Raw genomic sequence first — 13,687 nt, 5'->3', positions numbered from 1 at the left:
ACACTACACACTACACACTACATAGTACAGAGTGCCTGGCTGTCCAGCATGTGATGTGATGAAATAAAAGGGGATGCACTCACTCACTCAGAACATTGCTATATTTAAGTGTAACCCACCCCCAACTGGCACTCACTTAGCTTCATTCATTTCATTCTTCGAATGGGAGTGAGGACAAAAGCAGTTTTCTCTCTTGGTTTTGAACTACACTAGTCTCTCCAACTTGCTGCTTCAGCTCTCTTAATCTTATGCTATATATATAAACATAACATAACATGCACCCTTTCACCACTTGTTTTGTCTTTCCATCATATATATAATATAGTACACATACACCACGCACCCCACTACGCTAGCTGAGATGATGAATGCACTGCCGTCAGAATGCAGCAGCGGTTGCGAATCCGGTTGGACTCTATACCTGGAGGAGCCCTCTTTCCTCAATGCTTCCACTTCCACTCCCTTTCTGCCTCAAGAGCACCACAAGATGAAACCCAAAACTAGTGTGCCACAAGAAGAAGATGACTTGTCCATGCTTTCTGATGCTTCCTCTGGGCCTCCACCTCCGGCGGCCCATCAGAGAACTATAAAGAGGCAGAAACTAGTTGTTAAAGAGAAGCGACACCACCTCCCTTCTTTTCTCGACGATGACGACGAAGACACTGCCAGCTCTCCTCTCTGTGACTTCTCCATCGTCAGTACTAGCTAGCTCATTCTCCCTTTTCATTCCTTTTACTGCAAAAATTAATACTCATTTTGTTTTCCAGAACAATGTTACTACTTTCACCAACCAACAAACTTCCCAAGACAGTGTGCTAGAGCTAGATTACTCACACGGTTTCTCCGCAACTTATTTTGAGGTACGTACTTGCCCGCTTCCCATCTCCTTAATTAACGAATTGTTTCTCTTTGTCACTAGCTGCTAATATGTTTTGTTCTTGCAATAATAATGCAGGGGAGAATAAGAATGACATCTTCCTTGCAAACAGTCTCTATCAGGAAATGAAGTCAGGCTAAATGAAAGCGCTATTCAACTGCATTCTCTCTGTATCTTGACCACATACATGGAGAGAATCATGCACGGATCAGATGGAGCTAGCGTGTACAAGGAATTATATTTCATCACAAAACATATCCTGTTATTTCCTTTTTATTTTTTATTTTTTAACAAGCCAAAGAGAATCAAAGGGAATTTTAGAAATAAACCTTTTTTTCTTACTTTTGTGGTCTTTGGTAATTTAATTCTCGTGAATGAATAGTGATTAGTGAATAGTGCGTGCGAGTGCACATACACAAGCTAAGATGACTAAGTATGGCAGGCTCATGTGCTGAAGCCTCGTACCAAATTTATATCACCAAATAAAATTAAATTAAAGCAAAGCAGCGGCACTTACCCAACAAAAAAGATATTTAATTCCTCAAAGAATTAACCTCACAGTGAAATAGAACTCTTTCCACATGAAGCGCTACAGCTGCAACTTGCAAACGCCTAGCTAGTTAGGTTTGAGTAAAGTGCTGTGTATCTTGTGTCCGTATTCAGAATTCATGTGAGCATAGATACCCGCTTTTACTCAATGCTTTGGAAATGTTAAATAAATTTCTATATATGCAACCTCGGCCTTTGCGACCTCTGAGGTGCTCCACTTCCACAGTTCCTATCTATAATTCTATACTGTGTCCTAAAGTATTGGCTCTGTAGGACACCACAGAATTGTGATCAAATGCACATCTAAAAATACTTAATGCAGTCGCTAATGCACAAAACCACATACATGGTGTAGCATTTGGTTTTTTTTCTAAGATTAAAGAAAAAATACATTCAAATAGTAGGAGGAGGCTATATGGCTTCGAAGAGAGACTGAGATCAAATTAATTTTTTGTATTGTGTTTGACATAAAATGTAATGAAGTAAGTTATGTTTCAATATCATGTTCTGTTTAAAAAAATTTAGATAACTAGTACTTTTATTAAAATCTAGCTAGCACTTAACTAGTAAAAGAAAAATGAGTATTCTTACACTATTAAATGTAGTTTCGTACCATTAAAAATACTAATAATAACTAATTGATGACTACAAATCACAAAACCTGCTAACTCCTAACACTCCTATATTATTAAAGTTTCGATTTTCGTCTCTAAAATTTCCATGGCCTGAGTCCCCATTTTGTCATTTTGTAGAAGTAAAAACTGATATTTTAGTTTTAATCTATCTAATCACCAAATACAATACTCAAAGTCTCAAAATACAAACGCAGCCTATCGAACAAGTAAAAGGCTTAACCGATATTAACCGCCACGCAGTCTTCTGAAAGTTAGAAGGAGAATGCGAATGCAGGTGTTGGCATTACTACCAAGTCTCTTCACAATGCCCCGTTTTGTTCAGCATGTCAACTTTTTCTCGTTTGGAAGGATCCCCCATTTGCTCGTTCCAACTCTGTCTGCTGTCATCCCACAATTGCGTATCCTGCTTTCATTCTTTTTTATATTCCCCTTCATTTCCTCCTCATATTAAAATATGCGTGTGGGAGCCTAGTATCATTAATGGGAAGAACATTTCTCGCCTTCAAACAGAGAAGAGGCAAGGGGCTTTGGTTGCTCCACAAAACACGCTTCGTGTTTGATCTCATCTTATATTTCTGTGGCAACACTCCCTGCATCTCTGCCGCTTCTAACTTGTCTTCCTATGCTATACTTTAATTTAAATAAAAAAGTGAGAAACTATGCAAATCTAAAGCAACAATTCATGTTTTTCCTTATTCTGACGCATGGCATGGACCATGGAGACAACCTTCCATCCCAGGCTAAATACTGCTCAGTGCTCACCAAGTTAGCCGATGTCTCTCTCTGCACAATGAGTCTTTCTTCGTGTGGTCTTATGTAAGATTTTCACATTAATTAAAAAAATAGAACTCGTATGATATATAAAAATGTAGTATTTCATTTCTTTGTATTGAAATTAAGTGACATTATAAAACAATTTACAATAGAAATTCAATGAAGTTGAGTGACAAATTATCCACAATAACTAGTCGATAACAACTATCCACTATAATTTTTCACTTACCCGAATTTTTATTCCCTAAGATTATCAAATTACTTTACCCTATTGGCGTACAGAAATTATTTCCTAAAATGTAAACAATTACATATAAACTATATCATTAAGAATAAATTTAATTTTGATGCATAAATAACATAAAAACATTTATATTATCATACAATTAGATTTTAAATTATCATTTAAATAATAAAATATAAGTCTAAATTCTAAATAAAAATCGTTTCGAAGATTCAATTGCATCAATTACTTCTTTAAAATTGGTAAAAGTGCAAGATGTTAGTCTCCGACTCGTGACAAGTTAATGTAAATATTTATGCCACATGTCACAGTACTATTTGATCACGTGTTGACTTGTACTACATGTCCCAATATTATTTAATCACGTATCATTTGTTATGTCATCATTGCAGATACATTAAATTAGTCCCATATTTAATAACTCATTTCAATCTCTGAAATTGAATGTAGTATACCAAATTAATCTTTCATCAGTTTTTCTCATTTTTTTATACATTCAAAACTCTTAATAAATTTAAATACACTAATTTTAATTCTATTTTTTTATATTGTTTAAATACTAGTTCTTTAATAAATTTTCACATGTTTATTCGACTCATAATCATACCATTAAACGTTTGTCAAACCATAATATTAACACATATTACTAAAGGTCCATGTCAGCGTGCCGTTAACGAAAAATAGAATAGAGACTAACATAGTGTATTTTTATCAATCTTTAGAACATATTTGATACAATTGAAATTTCAAAGACGATTTTAGTATACGACATAGATCAATTTCAAAGATCACTTTATAGATTTATCTGCACCAAACTTTTATATATAAAACTTCTTTACATTAATATATTTTTATTATATAAAAGTTGATGCCAAAGTCTTTTGTACATTAGATTTAAGCCATTTTTATTTTTCTAATGATGTCATGTAGTACATTTGCTTACTCGGTAAAATTTAGAAATCAACCAATCAAACGTTAGAAAATTAAAAATTAAAACCATAACTCCCACAGTTAATTAATTTATTACGTATTATTATTCAATAGAAATATAAAATATTAATTAAATACAATAAACATCTATATTAAAAGTATCATAATAATATTATCATAACAAATTTTAAATTATAAACTATTCAATTTTCATACTATTTAATATACTTATATATCATACATAAGATTCTTACCGCACTTACTTCATTTTACATTTCGTAATTTGCCTACAAAACATATTTGCACCAACAAATGAATAGAGCCTAAAAATACTGTTATTACTTTTATTATTTATACTTTTTTCATTATTTTGTAATACTTTACATATAATTATATTTTAAGATATTTATAATTGCGCTTATTTAAATATGCTATTTAAATCAAAGAATCAATTTTGATCATTTTTTAGCACTATTTTAAATTTATATCACTTAAGACATTGTATAACAGAATGAGTTAGAAAAATACTAACAAATATTTTTACTTTATGCTATTTAAATTATTTTTATTAAAAATAACTTATTCAATATGCACACACACAAAAATACATATTCTAAAAATTTATAATCTTACAAATTAACAAAAATAAAGTTTTTGTGCTACAATATAAAATATTATTAACATGTATTTTTACCTTATACTATTTAAATTATTTTTATTAAAAATAATTTATTCAATATATTTTATATACACAAAATAAGTATTCTAAAAAATTTTATTTACTATTATAGATGTCATTGAAAAACAGTATATATTTTGAGAAGAGAAAAAAGTATATGTAAAAAAAATTCACAAAAAATACAAAAAATAAAATTTTTGTGCTACAACATAAAAAATATTACATATTCAAATTATAAAAAATTTTATCAAATTCTTTCAAATTATATCTATCATAAAAAATTCCATCAAATTATAAATTACTACCTCAATAATTATTATAAATTCAAAATTAAATTAAAAATTTCAAATCAAAGTACTACAAAAACTTTTGTGCTATTTGATAGAGAAGCAAAAAAATTATTGGACACAACTACCTTAAATCTAATTACACTCCAAGATAGTAATAGCACTCAAGTATCATCCCAATTGAAAAATTTATATAACTTCACACTTATATTTGAAATCAAAGTAAATAATTTTTAACTATGCTCTCAATAATACACTATTACCAAAATATTTGTCCTAACAAAAATACCGAAACTCAACTCCTATTATAATGAACCAATTTCACCAACACTAATATCATCATACCTAAATAACATACAAACCAAGAGATTAAGAAAAAAGAAAAGTAAATGAATCTAAGATACATCAAATGAAAAACATATATACGAAGATGAAAAAAAAAAAGATAATAGATGAAAAAATATATACAAATCAACCGTTCAGAAAAAATATGTCTCCACAAGATCATATGATAGGAAGAAGAAAAAAATAACTCCAACAACCGAAAATTAAAAAAGACAAACACCATATAAAAAGACTAAGTCCGTCATTAAAACAAATCCGAAAATAAAAACAACAAATGAAAATATAACTCTGTATAACTTTAATAAAATAACTTTTGTATTACAAAATATTTTAAATAAAAAATACATCAAATTTAATATTAGTTTGTATATATCTATTTTAATTTCTAAACAATATAATACTTTTTAAAATATACTATATACTATCATTAATTTACCATCTGGACATCGCGTAAGTCTCACTCTAGTTAATAGAAAGTGAATACACAAAATTTACTCTATTTCGACTCTAGGGTAAGGCTGTCAACACATACACGAATAATTTTGAAAAAATTGGAAATAAAATGACCCTGCCGAGAGTGATTTCATATTATTGCGTCCACAGAATATTGCGCAAAACGAACAAAATAGTTGAAGATCACAGGTAAGTAGCAGCCGGTAATGTGGTAATGTGGTAATGTAGCAATGTTGCATTGTATTATTAGAATTTCAGGTGAATAAAAAAGGAGGAATTTTTGTATTGCATAACATTTCTTCTAGATGTGCACATAAACAGGGCGTGCAGCTACTCGAGCAAGCGTTTGTACTTGCACCAGGAAACGGCAACCACATACAAGAAAATGGTTCCGGCAGTGCTGCCCCCAACAGTCCAGAAGAACTCTCGATTCCCGGCAACATTTGAATCAAATAGCTCAATATGAATATTCATGCCAAAAATACCAGCGACAACGACAAAGGCACTCACTACCAGAGTTGCTGTAGTCAACATGACTCCCATTTGGAGCAGATGATTCTGTTTGTCATCCAGCATTATGTTGATGTAGTCTTCTGTGTCGTCCACGTATTCCCTTAGCTTTACAGGATCACCACAACAAAACAACATCAAAACCAATCTTATCAGTTAGGTAACATGTAAATCACAAGAAGCTCACCAGACCAGAGATGTTAGTTAAAATTCATTTTAAACATTTTCTTTGAAAAGACCATAGCCTAAAACTACCGAGGCACAATATTTGCCTCTATTACCCAAAAGAAGGAGAGGTTGTCACTAAGATTTTGAATCTCTAACATGTTTAGATCTTTTGCAAGCAATAACAAGCCAAATCCTCAATTAGAAACCAGAAGAGCCTCACAATAATTCTTAGAAACGGGAATTAGTTGGTTATGTTGTTGGTTATAGTTATAAAACACAAGAAGATTAAAACTGCAAATGGTAGTTATAGGCAAGGGAAAAGGGCATGACAAAGAAATGAAAAGGCATACCGTAGAGAGCTTGTTGAGTGTGCCATCGATTTGCACAAAATATGCTTCTAGGAGCATCTCAAGCTCCTCCACGTCAAGATGCTTAGTTGTGGTACTGTAGGTAGTGCTAGCACGGCTATCCCTGCTAACTCCCACTAATAACCTGTCATCATCATGTTGATTATCGTCATCGCTTGCAGCAGCTCCACCCTCTTCCAGTGATATTTCAGGAGGAATGCTGCTAAATGGAGGATTAGAATCAGTAAAGCAATACTCACTAATAAGAATCAAGGCAACAGAAAAGATTTACATGTACACGTGCCTGTCATCGACATCAAGCTGATTATGGTGGTCATTGTCTACAGCATCATCATTTATAGACGAGGCAGAAGAACTGCGGAGCTGTTGTAACTTGTCGGTGAGATACATCTCAGCCATATCGTCGTCGTCACCGAGCAAGTGTTCTAACTCATCCCTTACCTTCTGAACACGACCAGTGATGGCAACAAGGCGACTCTTAATTTGACGAACACGTTCCAAATTGAGAGTACTGATCTTGGAAGTGAGCTTGTCCAAGGCAGGGTGGGCCTCTTGTTCCAAGGTTTTTGCCTCGTTCTCTAACACACTGCACGCAGCCTCCAGGCAGGCCTCCAGTGCCACAAACTCGAACGGCAGGATCTTCATGCCATCGCCGTTCTGGATACCATTCTGCTTCGATTGGGCTTTCACTTGCTCCCCAACGGGATCGGGATCTTCATCTTCATCCTGTCCCTCTCTTGATTGCCCTTCTTCCGAGTCATACATTTTGCTCGGCTTGGAATCATCCGAAGCCGCAGCGGCCACAGCAGCTCCCTGGGCTTGGTGGTGCCGGAGGATCCTCGAGTGGAGCTCCTCCACGAAAGGGGTCACGGAGGGGTCGCGGGAGTTGAGGAGGAGGACCTCGTGGGCGGTGATGATGGCCTTGATGTGCTCGAGGTTGATCACGATGGCCCTCTCACGGCCCAGCACAGTCGAGGGGTAGGACAGGAGAGGGTCGAGGATACGAAGGTCACGGGCGGGGAGACCGGTGCGCCGCATGATGGCGTGCTTGCCGGCCTCCACAACCTGCTTCTGGCCACTGGAATCGAGAAGCAGCCACGCCCTAACCCCGGTCCCCTTCTTCCTGTTTATCGGATTCGGAGCAACAGGAACCCCAATCCCATCCATCATCCCTGCCGCCGCTGCCGGAACCGGAGGCGGACCCTGACCCTGACCCCGAATATTCATCACTTCGATTCCCTCCCGCGCTTAATCATTATTCAACTCTTGCCTTGTATTAATCGTATTCTATGCCTTTTAGATTTTGGCATCTATGTGTTCGCTCTTCGCATACACAGAACGCTTCCCTCACCCTTACCCTTACACCTCTTTCCACTTCCCTCTAACTTTCTTTATCTCTGTTTTTTTTTTTAGTTTCTTAAATTGGAGAGTTTTAACCATAATAATTTAATTATTATTTGATCTTAATACAATTTTGTAACATAAAGTTAGAGCAATACTGCTCATGCAAAGGTTGCAAAAATATTTTTTTTCTTATTTATTTGATTACAGCTAAAAAAGTATTTTAACAATATAAATTAATAATAAAAGTATAAATTCAATTGAAGATTTAATAGAAGAAATAATTATATTAATGATTTTAATTGATATTTAATTTAAATGATATTGAATTTTTTAAATTAATATAAAATATTTTAAAAATTTTAATTTTACAATTATTAAAAAATAAAAAAAGAATTATTAGACTAAAAATAGAATAATTAGCCATAAAAATTAGTTGATTAAAATACAAATCTTCAAAATTCAGAAAAAAAGAAAAAATTGTTAAAAAATTATAAAAATTATAAATAAAAATTTAATTCAAAAAAATTATTAAATTCGTAAAATAAAAAATATAAAAATGATAATAAAATGAAAGCAGAAAAATAATTTCATAACATTTATGAAAAATAAAAGTAAAATAAAACAATCTTTTAATAAAATTTTTGTTAAAAATTTAAAATTTAAACAAATTAAAAAATTAGTATCATAATCAAATTAATAATTTCAAGAATATAAAGCAATATTTTTTATTAAAAGAATACTTTTAATCTATATTATTTAATGAACGAGATCAAACATGTTTATTTAAAGACATTTTAAATGTTTTTACTGAATATCCAATATCAACCTAATTTTAATTAAAAAATTTCATTATATGTATTAGTCATTTAGTCATCAGTAATCACTTTTAGGACTTTAATTTAAATTGATGTTACATTTTAAAGAAAAAACTTACGTGTTATTTTCACCAATTTTAAAATATAAAATTATTATAAAATTTGAGGTCTAGACATTTTATCTGACTACTATTTGTTTGGAATTGATAATGAAATTTTATATTAATAGTTATAAAGACTAAAATGAAACATAATGACTAGTTTGATCATGATATTAAAAAAAAGCATGTAGTAGTGCCAGGCTTGGAAACCTTGTGAGAGTAGTTCATAATTGATCATGATATACATTAGTTGAGGTGGTTTTATTCATCCAGTGAGTTGGACTTATTAAATTGAAAAGTTGTCCTTCAAAGACTGACAAGGGGGCAATCCATCATGCTAGTGAAAAAGTCAACATCTGAATAGTATTAAGACAGCAGCTAAACATAGTAATAAGAAAGCCACCTGCTAATCATGCTAAAGCTTTCCTTGGGCTTGTACTCTGCTGCTGTGTGACCTCCTCCCTACACAATTCAATCACACTTCACTCAAACCAAATACTATCGCAATATTTATTTACATGTATTAGGGGACAGTGTGGTGGACTATTTCTTGCCTTCACAGTAGCAAATGTCATCACGTACTTATTCTTTGTGTATATCTCCGTGTAACTGCAAGGCAACACAAATATCACAATTGATGAATTGAATCCTATATATTGTCCTTGAGAAATCAATTAAGGCGGAAGCATAATAAACAGCAGACCCTGCAACTTGTCCATCCTGAAACCATGGCCTCCACACATCATCGGAAGAAACAGTCAAATTCAGAGATTGTATCCATTCCTCAGTGCCCACATATGGAACAATCAGATCATGATCTCCGCTGTGCCATAATGCAATCATGTTTCACGTATGTCATACTGTTGCCCGAAATAAAAAATAAGCTAAATTACCAATATACAAGATAGAGAAGATAATGATACCTGTAAATGATGGCTCTAAGGTCTTCGCTGGTAAAGTTAAGGTGATATTCAACACTACTTGTTATGTCATGCACATAAGCTAAGTTTTTACTACACATCTCCCACGTTTTTATAGTTCCCTGATTAATTAAATTTCATTATATGTTAGATAAAAATATGTTAATTTTTATGGATGTTTCGTTTCAATTCATTTACTTACGTTTCTAACATGCAGAGCTTCTTGAACTTCTCCATCATTAGCCCAGATGTTTACTAACAAGTAGTCATAGTCCTACCGAAAACAAGTATGTAGTTGACGAAATTTAACAAAAGCAAAGGCATTTCAAATGTGTGGTAGGTAGCTGATTCGATGCTTGTTTTCTATAAGAGTAATGTTACATGTACATCAAAATTAGCCACCAAAGTCAGCTACCAGTATAAAATACATGTTGGAATACAAATACATATTGAAAATAAATTAAACCACACATGTATTTATACACAAATATATTAGTGGCTGATTCTAGTGGCTGATTTTGGTGTACAAATAGTATTTTTGTTTCTGTAATTACTTACCCTGCTGCGTCGAAGTTCTAAAAGAAGTGTATCTGAAGATGGGGTTGTGGTTGAACCCCACTTAAGAATGTTGTTCGGCTTTGCTGATGAGAACGGGCTACACTTTCTCTCCAATATCATCGGAGTGAATATGTCTTTCAAGCACTACAAATAAATGTGAATATATCAATAATGCTCTACGTTTTTGTTTTCATTCTTATTTGAAATTTAATCAGAATCGTTTATCTCACCAGATCCATTATCTCAAGATTGCTGATGCATGCACCTTCACTTTTATTTGGGCGAACATACTCTCCTTTACAAGAAAGCTCCAGTGCCTTCAAAATATATACTTGTACTTACCATGAATGAAGAGCTAACGCATGTAAAACTTGGAAGCGAATTAACAAGGGTTCCTTATAAATAAAATAAAAAGAAAGAAAAGCTACCAGATAGAGTTCATCAGATAGAAGTCCAACTCTGTGGGAAAACTTAACCCTCGAGTTTATATCATATCCGATATCAGTTAATGGGTTTCCTAGAATGTAACCCTGAATGAGCATCAAAATTCACAAGCCATTTTACCATTTAATTTGCAGCAGAGTAAATAACACAAAAATACTAGAAGAAATTGGATAAGGAAGCAGTATATATAGTATACTCTGAGACTGATGGGTGGCAATGTTCCAGCTTTGTTACCTATAACATCAAAGAGAAAAGAGGAGAAAAGAAAAGTTGAAATTCAAACAGCAAAGTGAGTGCATTAAGAATCAGAGATTTACCATCAGAGATTTCTTTAACAAGGACTGGAACCGTGATTCCGCTATAAGAATCACCAGCAATGTAGAGAGGATTTGCACGAAACCTAGGGTGAGCCACAAGCCACTGCATCATCATTACTAGTTAGATTGTAAGTAGGCTAAACATACATACATTAACTGATTATATGTATATCTGGTGGAAGCAAAGATTCGTAGATTCACCTTTCTCAGAAACATATAAATGTCTGCAGCTGACTTTGTGTCACTCGTGCTGTATCCAGATGAAGTTTTGGCATATGAAAATCCCGTGCCAACGGGCGCATCCAAGAAGATAATGTTGGCAACCTAATTAGAAAATACATCAGGAAAGATAAAATATTAAACTCATCCTTGCATAGAGGAATCTTGTACCTTAGTCCATGAGTAATCGTTCAAAGTTAAAACTGGTTTGTTTCCCCCACTAGACCTTCCGTAATCGAAAGATAATGGACCTGTAAACAAAAACAGGGGACTATATTGGTTGCATGCATATGGAAATGCAAGAGCAAATATGAGGATTCAGAGATGCAGAGTACATAGAGGAGCAAGCATATATACCAGTCTCATACATGAGACCATAGAGGGCTGAGCAACCAGGGCCTCCTGTGAGCCAAAGCACGAGTGGATCATCTTCTGGCTCCCCCTCTGACTCTATGAAGTAATAAAATAGCTCAACCTCATCTACTTCCCCTACGCCTATGTACCTGATCCGTAATTAAATTCAACTCAAATATTTATTGTTAGGGCTAATATTAAATAATTGATTAGTGGAGGGCCGCACTGAGTCACTGACCCTGTCTCGAGTAGGAAAGGTAGCTCCCCGGGGAAGCCTGGTAAGCTCTTGACGATGTTGGCATCTGATGCAGCTGACTGATTGGATAGAGTTAGTAGGAGGAGAATCGTCAAGCCCCAAAAGATCTTGATGCACTTGCTGTTCTGGTAGTGGTGGTGTTGGTGGAATTGACAAGCTGCTATGGTTGCCTTTGCTAGTTCCATATCTCAGTTATTTAGCTTTTCAGTATAACACTCCCAAAATGGTTGTCATTTAATATACATGTATTGATTGTTGTTAACAGTCACAGGTAATGTAGCTTTAAGTCTTTAACTGTCACCTGTAATTTCTTCTTCCTTTTTTTTTTACTGTTTTATTTATCTTTCTTGATACGTAGAGGGAGACAAATAATAATTATTGGTTCATCATAAGTTGAACGAAAAGTTGATGTGCATGAAATTCCGGTGCACCTGTTGTGATAGAGCGGGAGATGGCATTAGAGGAGGTTGCAGCATGCAAGCTAATTTAAGGGTCATATATAGTTGCACTGGAAATTCTATTTTAAATAAAAATAAAACTGCATGTGTACAAACTTCTAAGTCATGAGTGAAGGATAGGAAACACTACATATTTGTACATATTTGTCCCCTAACAAAATTACAAAATCAAGCTGATCATAGTATCATACCGTCTATTCAATGAGCATAACATGCATATTTATTTCTTAGCCTTCATCACCCACCCACCTAACTTTCTCATACGCCAACAACAACAAGCAAGCAACTTAGCTCTCAGCTTATGCGTTTGGGTTGCACCACCGTGCCTTTCTTTCACGTTGCTCGTTAGGTAGTTAGGACAAAGGATTCTCTTTTTCTCGCCAAAGGTTTTTTTTTTCATTAATCATTATTATTAAAATAATTTATTTAGGAATAGCCTCTACATAAAACTGTTATAAACATACAAACTTTACAATACGTTTCACGCGCTATATAACAGAATATTAAATCAAATATAATCAATTAACGCGTGAATATATAACTTCCAAATTTCAAAAGATTCCGATTTCTTTCTTCGAATCTCTTGCCAAATTTCTTCGTTCTCCTTTTTGCGTTCTCTCTTTGCGTTTTCGATCGTTGTTTTACCTGCGTGTATCACTGGTTTGTTCTTCGTCATTGACGTGAGTTTTCTCTCTCTGTAACTCTAACTTCGTTTTTTTTCGATTTTCATGGTTTCTAAAATTAAAGTTTGAACTTGTTTTAAAGATAATGGATGATTCAACCTCTGATTGTCAGCTGAACCAGGGCGAAGTAGATTTTGAATTTTAATTGAACGAAGTTCTTGATGTTTGAATTAGATTCAGTTAATTATGATTAATCTGAATTTGATGCAGTTATTCATCTATGATTGTCTAGCTGAATAATTCGTGAACATTGACTGTGAAAATAATGCGTGAACATAATCTGTGGATTGAATATAATGTATTACTTTTGATTAATTCTCTGCATTTTATAGCAGATGCTCAGGTGTAGATAAGAAGTTTTTGGGTGTATTTTAGAAAAGTTTGGGTGTATTTACAGTT

General features: G+C 33.7%; 3 protein-coding genes across 3 annotated transcripts; 1 reads left to right on the top strand and 2 right to left on the bottom strand.

Annotated features, from left to right (window-relative positions):
• The first annotated feature begins 364 nt into the window (after positions 1 to 364).
• Positions 365 to 1,006, top strand: LOC130980584 (protein SOB FIVE-LIKE 5-like). The gene is made up of 3 exons (XM_057904245.1): positions 365 to 694; positions 768 to 860; positions 956 to 1,006. The coding sequence occupies exons 1-3, from the start codon at positions 365 to 367 to the stop codon at positions 1,004 to 1,006; spliced, it is 474 nt and encodes a 157-aa protein (XP_057760228.1).
• A 4,865-nt stretch (positions 1,007 to 5,871) lies between these two features.
• Positions 5,872 to 8,206, bottom strand: LOC130982248 (magnesium transporter MRS2-3-like). Its single transcript, XM_057906162.1, has 3 exons — positions 7,103 to 8,206; positions 6,802 to 7,018; positions 5,872 to 6,391 (listed from the first exon to the last, which is right to left on the bottom strand). The coding sequence occupies exons 1-3, from the start codon at positions 8,044 to 8,046 to the stop codon at positions 6,104 to 6,106; spliced, it is 1,449 nt and encodes a 482-aa protein (XP_057762145.1). The 5' UTR covers positions 8,047 to 8,206; the 3' UTR covers positions 5,872 to 6,103.
• Positions 8,207 to 9,457: 1,251 nt separating this feature from the next.
• Positions 9,458 to 12,332, bottom strand: LOC130980583 (serine carboxypeptidase-like 18). Its single transcript, XM_057904243.1, has 15 exons — positions 12,130 to 12,332; positions 11,895 to 12,040; positions 11,709 to 11,788; positions 11,520 to 11,642; positions 11,319 to 11,421; positions 11,198 to 11,235; positions 10,986 to 11,087; positions 10,788 to 10,874; positions 10,558 to 10,701; positions 10,381 to 10,410; positions 10,202 to 10,273; positions 10,003 to 10,121; positions 9,783 to 9,902; positions 9,634 to 9,688; positions 9,458 to 9,541 (listed from the first exon to the last, which is right to left on the bottom strand). The coding sequence occupies exons 1-15, from the start codon at positions 12,330 to 12,332 to the stop codon at positions 9,458 to 9,460; spliced, it is 1,506 nt and encodes a 501-aa protein (XP_057760226.1).
• Between the last annotated feature and the right edge of the window lie 1,355 nt (positions 12,333 to 13,687).

Source organism: Arachis stenosperma, chromosome 5, assembly GCF_014773155.1.
Source record: "Arachis stenosperma cultivar V10309 chromosome 5, arast.V10309.gnm1.PFL2, whole genome shotgun sequence".
NCBI lineage: Eukaryota > Viridiplantae > Streptophyta > Magnoliopsida > Fabales > Fabaceae > Arachis > Arachis stenosperma.
Note: the sequence above shows the minus strand (reverse complement) of the source record. Positions and strands in the feature narration are given on the sequence as shown.

What these genes read in the sequence shown, in the direction of transcription:
- LOC130980583 (XM_057904243.1), bottom strand. Translation starts at nt 12,332, where the DNA reads ATGGAACTAGCAAAGGCAACCATAGCAGCTTGTCAATTCCACCAACAC. An exon ending in TGCCACCCATCAGTCTCAGA is followed by an intron (nt 11,088 to 11,197) that starts GTATACTATATA and finishes ATGCTCATTCAG; the next exon opens with GGTTACATTCTAGGAAACCC. An exon ending in TGGCTAATTTTGATGTACAT is followed by an intron (nt 10,274 to 10,380) that starts GTAACATTACTC and finishes TGTTTTCGGTAG; the next exon opens with GACTATGACTACTTGTTAGT.
- LOC130980584 (XM_057904245.1), top strand. Translation starts at nt 365, where the DNA reads ATGAATGCACTGCCGTCAGAATGCAGCAGCGGTTGCGAATCCGGTTGG. An exon ending in CTCTCTGTGACTTCTCCATC is followed by an intron (nt 695 to 767) that starts GTCAGTACTAGC and finishes TTTGTTTTCCAG; the next exon opens with AACAATGTTACTACTTTCAC. An exon ending in TCTCCGCAACTTATTTTGAG is followed by an intron (nt 861 to 955) that starts GTACGTACTTGC and finishes ATAATAATGCAG; the next exon opens with GGGAGAATAAGAATGACATC.
- LOC130982248 (XM_057906162.1), bottom strand. Translation starts at nt 8,046, where the DNA reads ATGAATATTCGGGGTCAGGGTCAGGGTCCGCCTCCGGTTCCGGCAGCG. An exon ending in CAGCTTGATGTCGATGACAG is followed by an intron (nt 7,019 to 7,102) that starts GCACGTGTACAT and finishes TCCATTTAGCAG; the next exon opens with CATTCCTCCTGAAATATCAC. An exon ending in CACTCAACAAGCTCTCTACG is followed by an intron (nt 6,392 to 6,801) that starts GTATGCCTTTTC and finishes GATCCTGTAAAG; the next exon opens with CTAAGGGAATACGTGGACGA.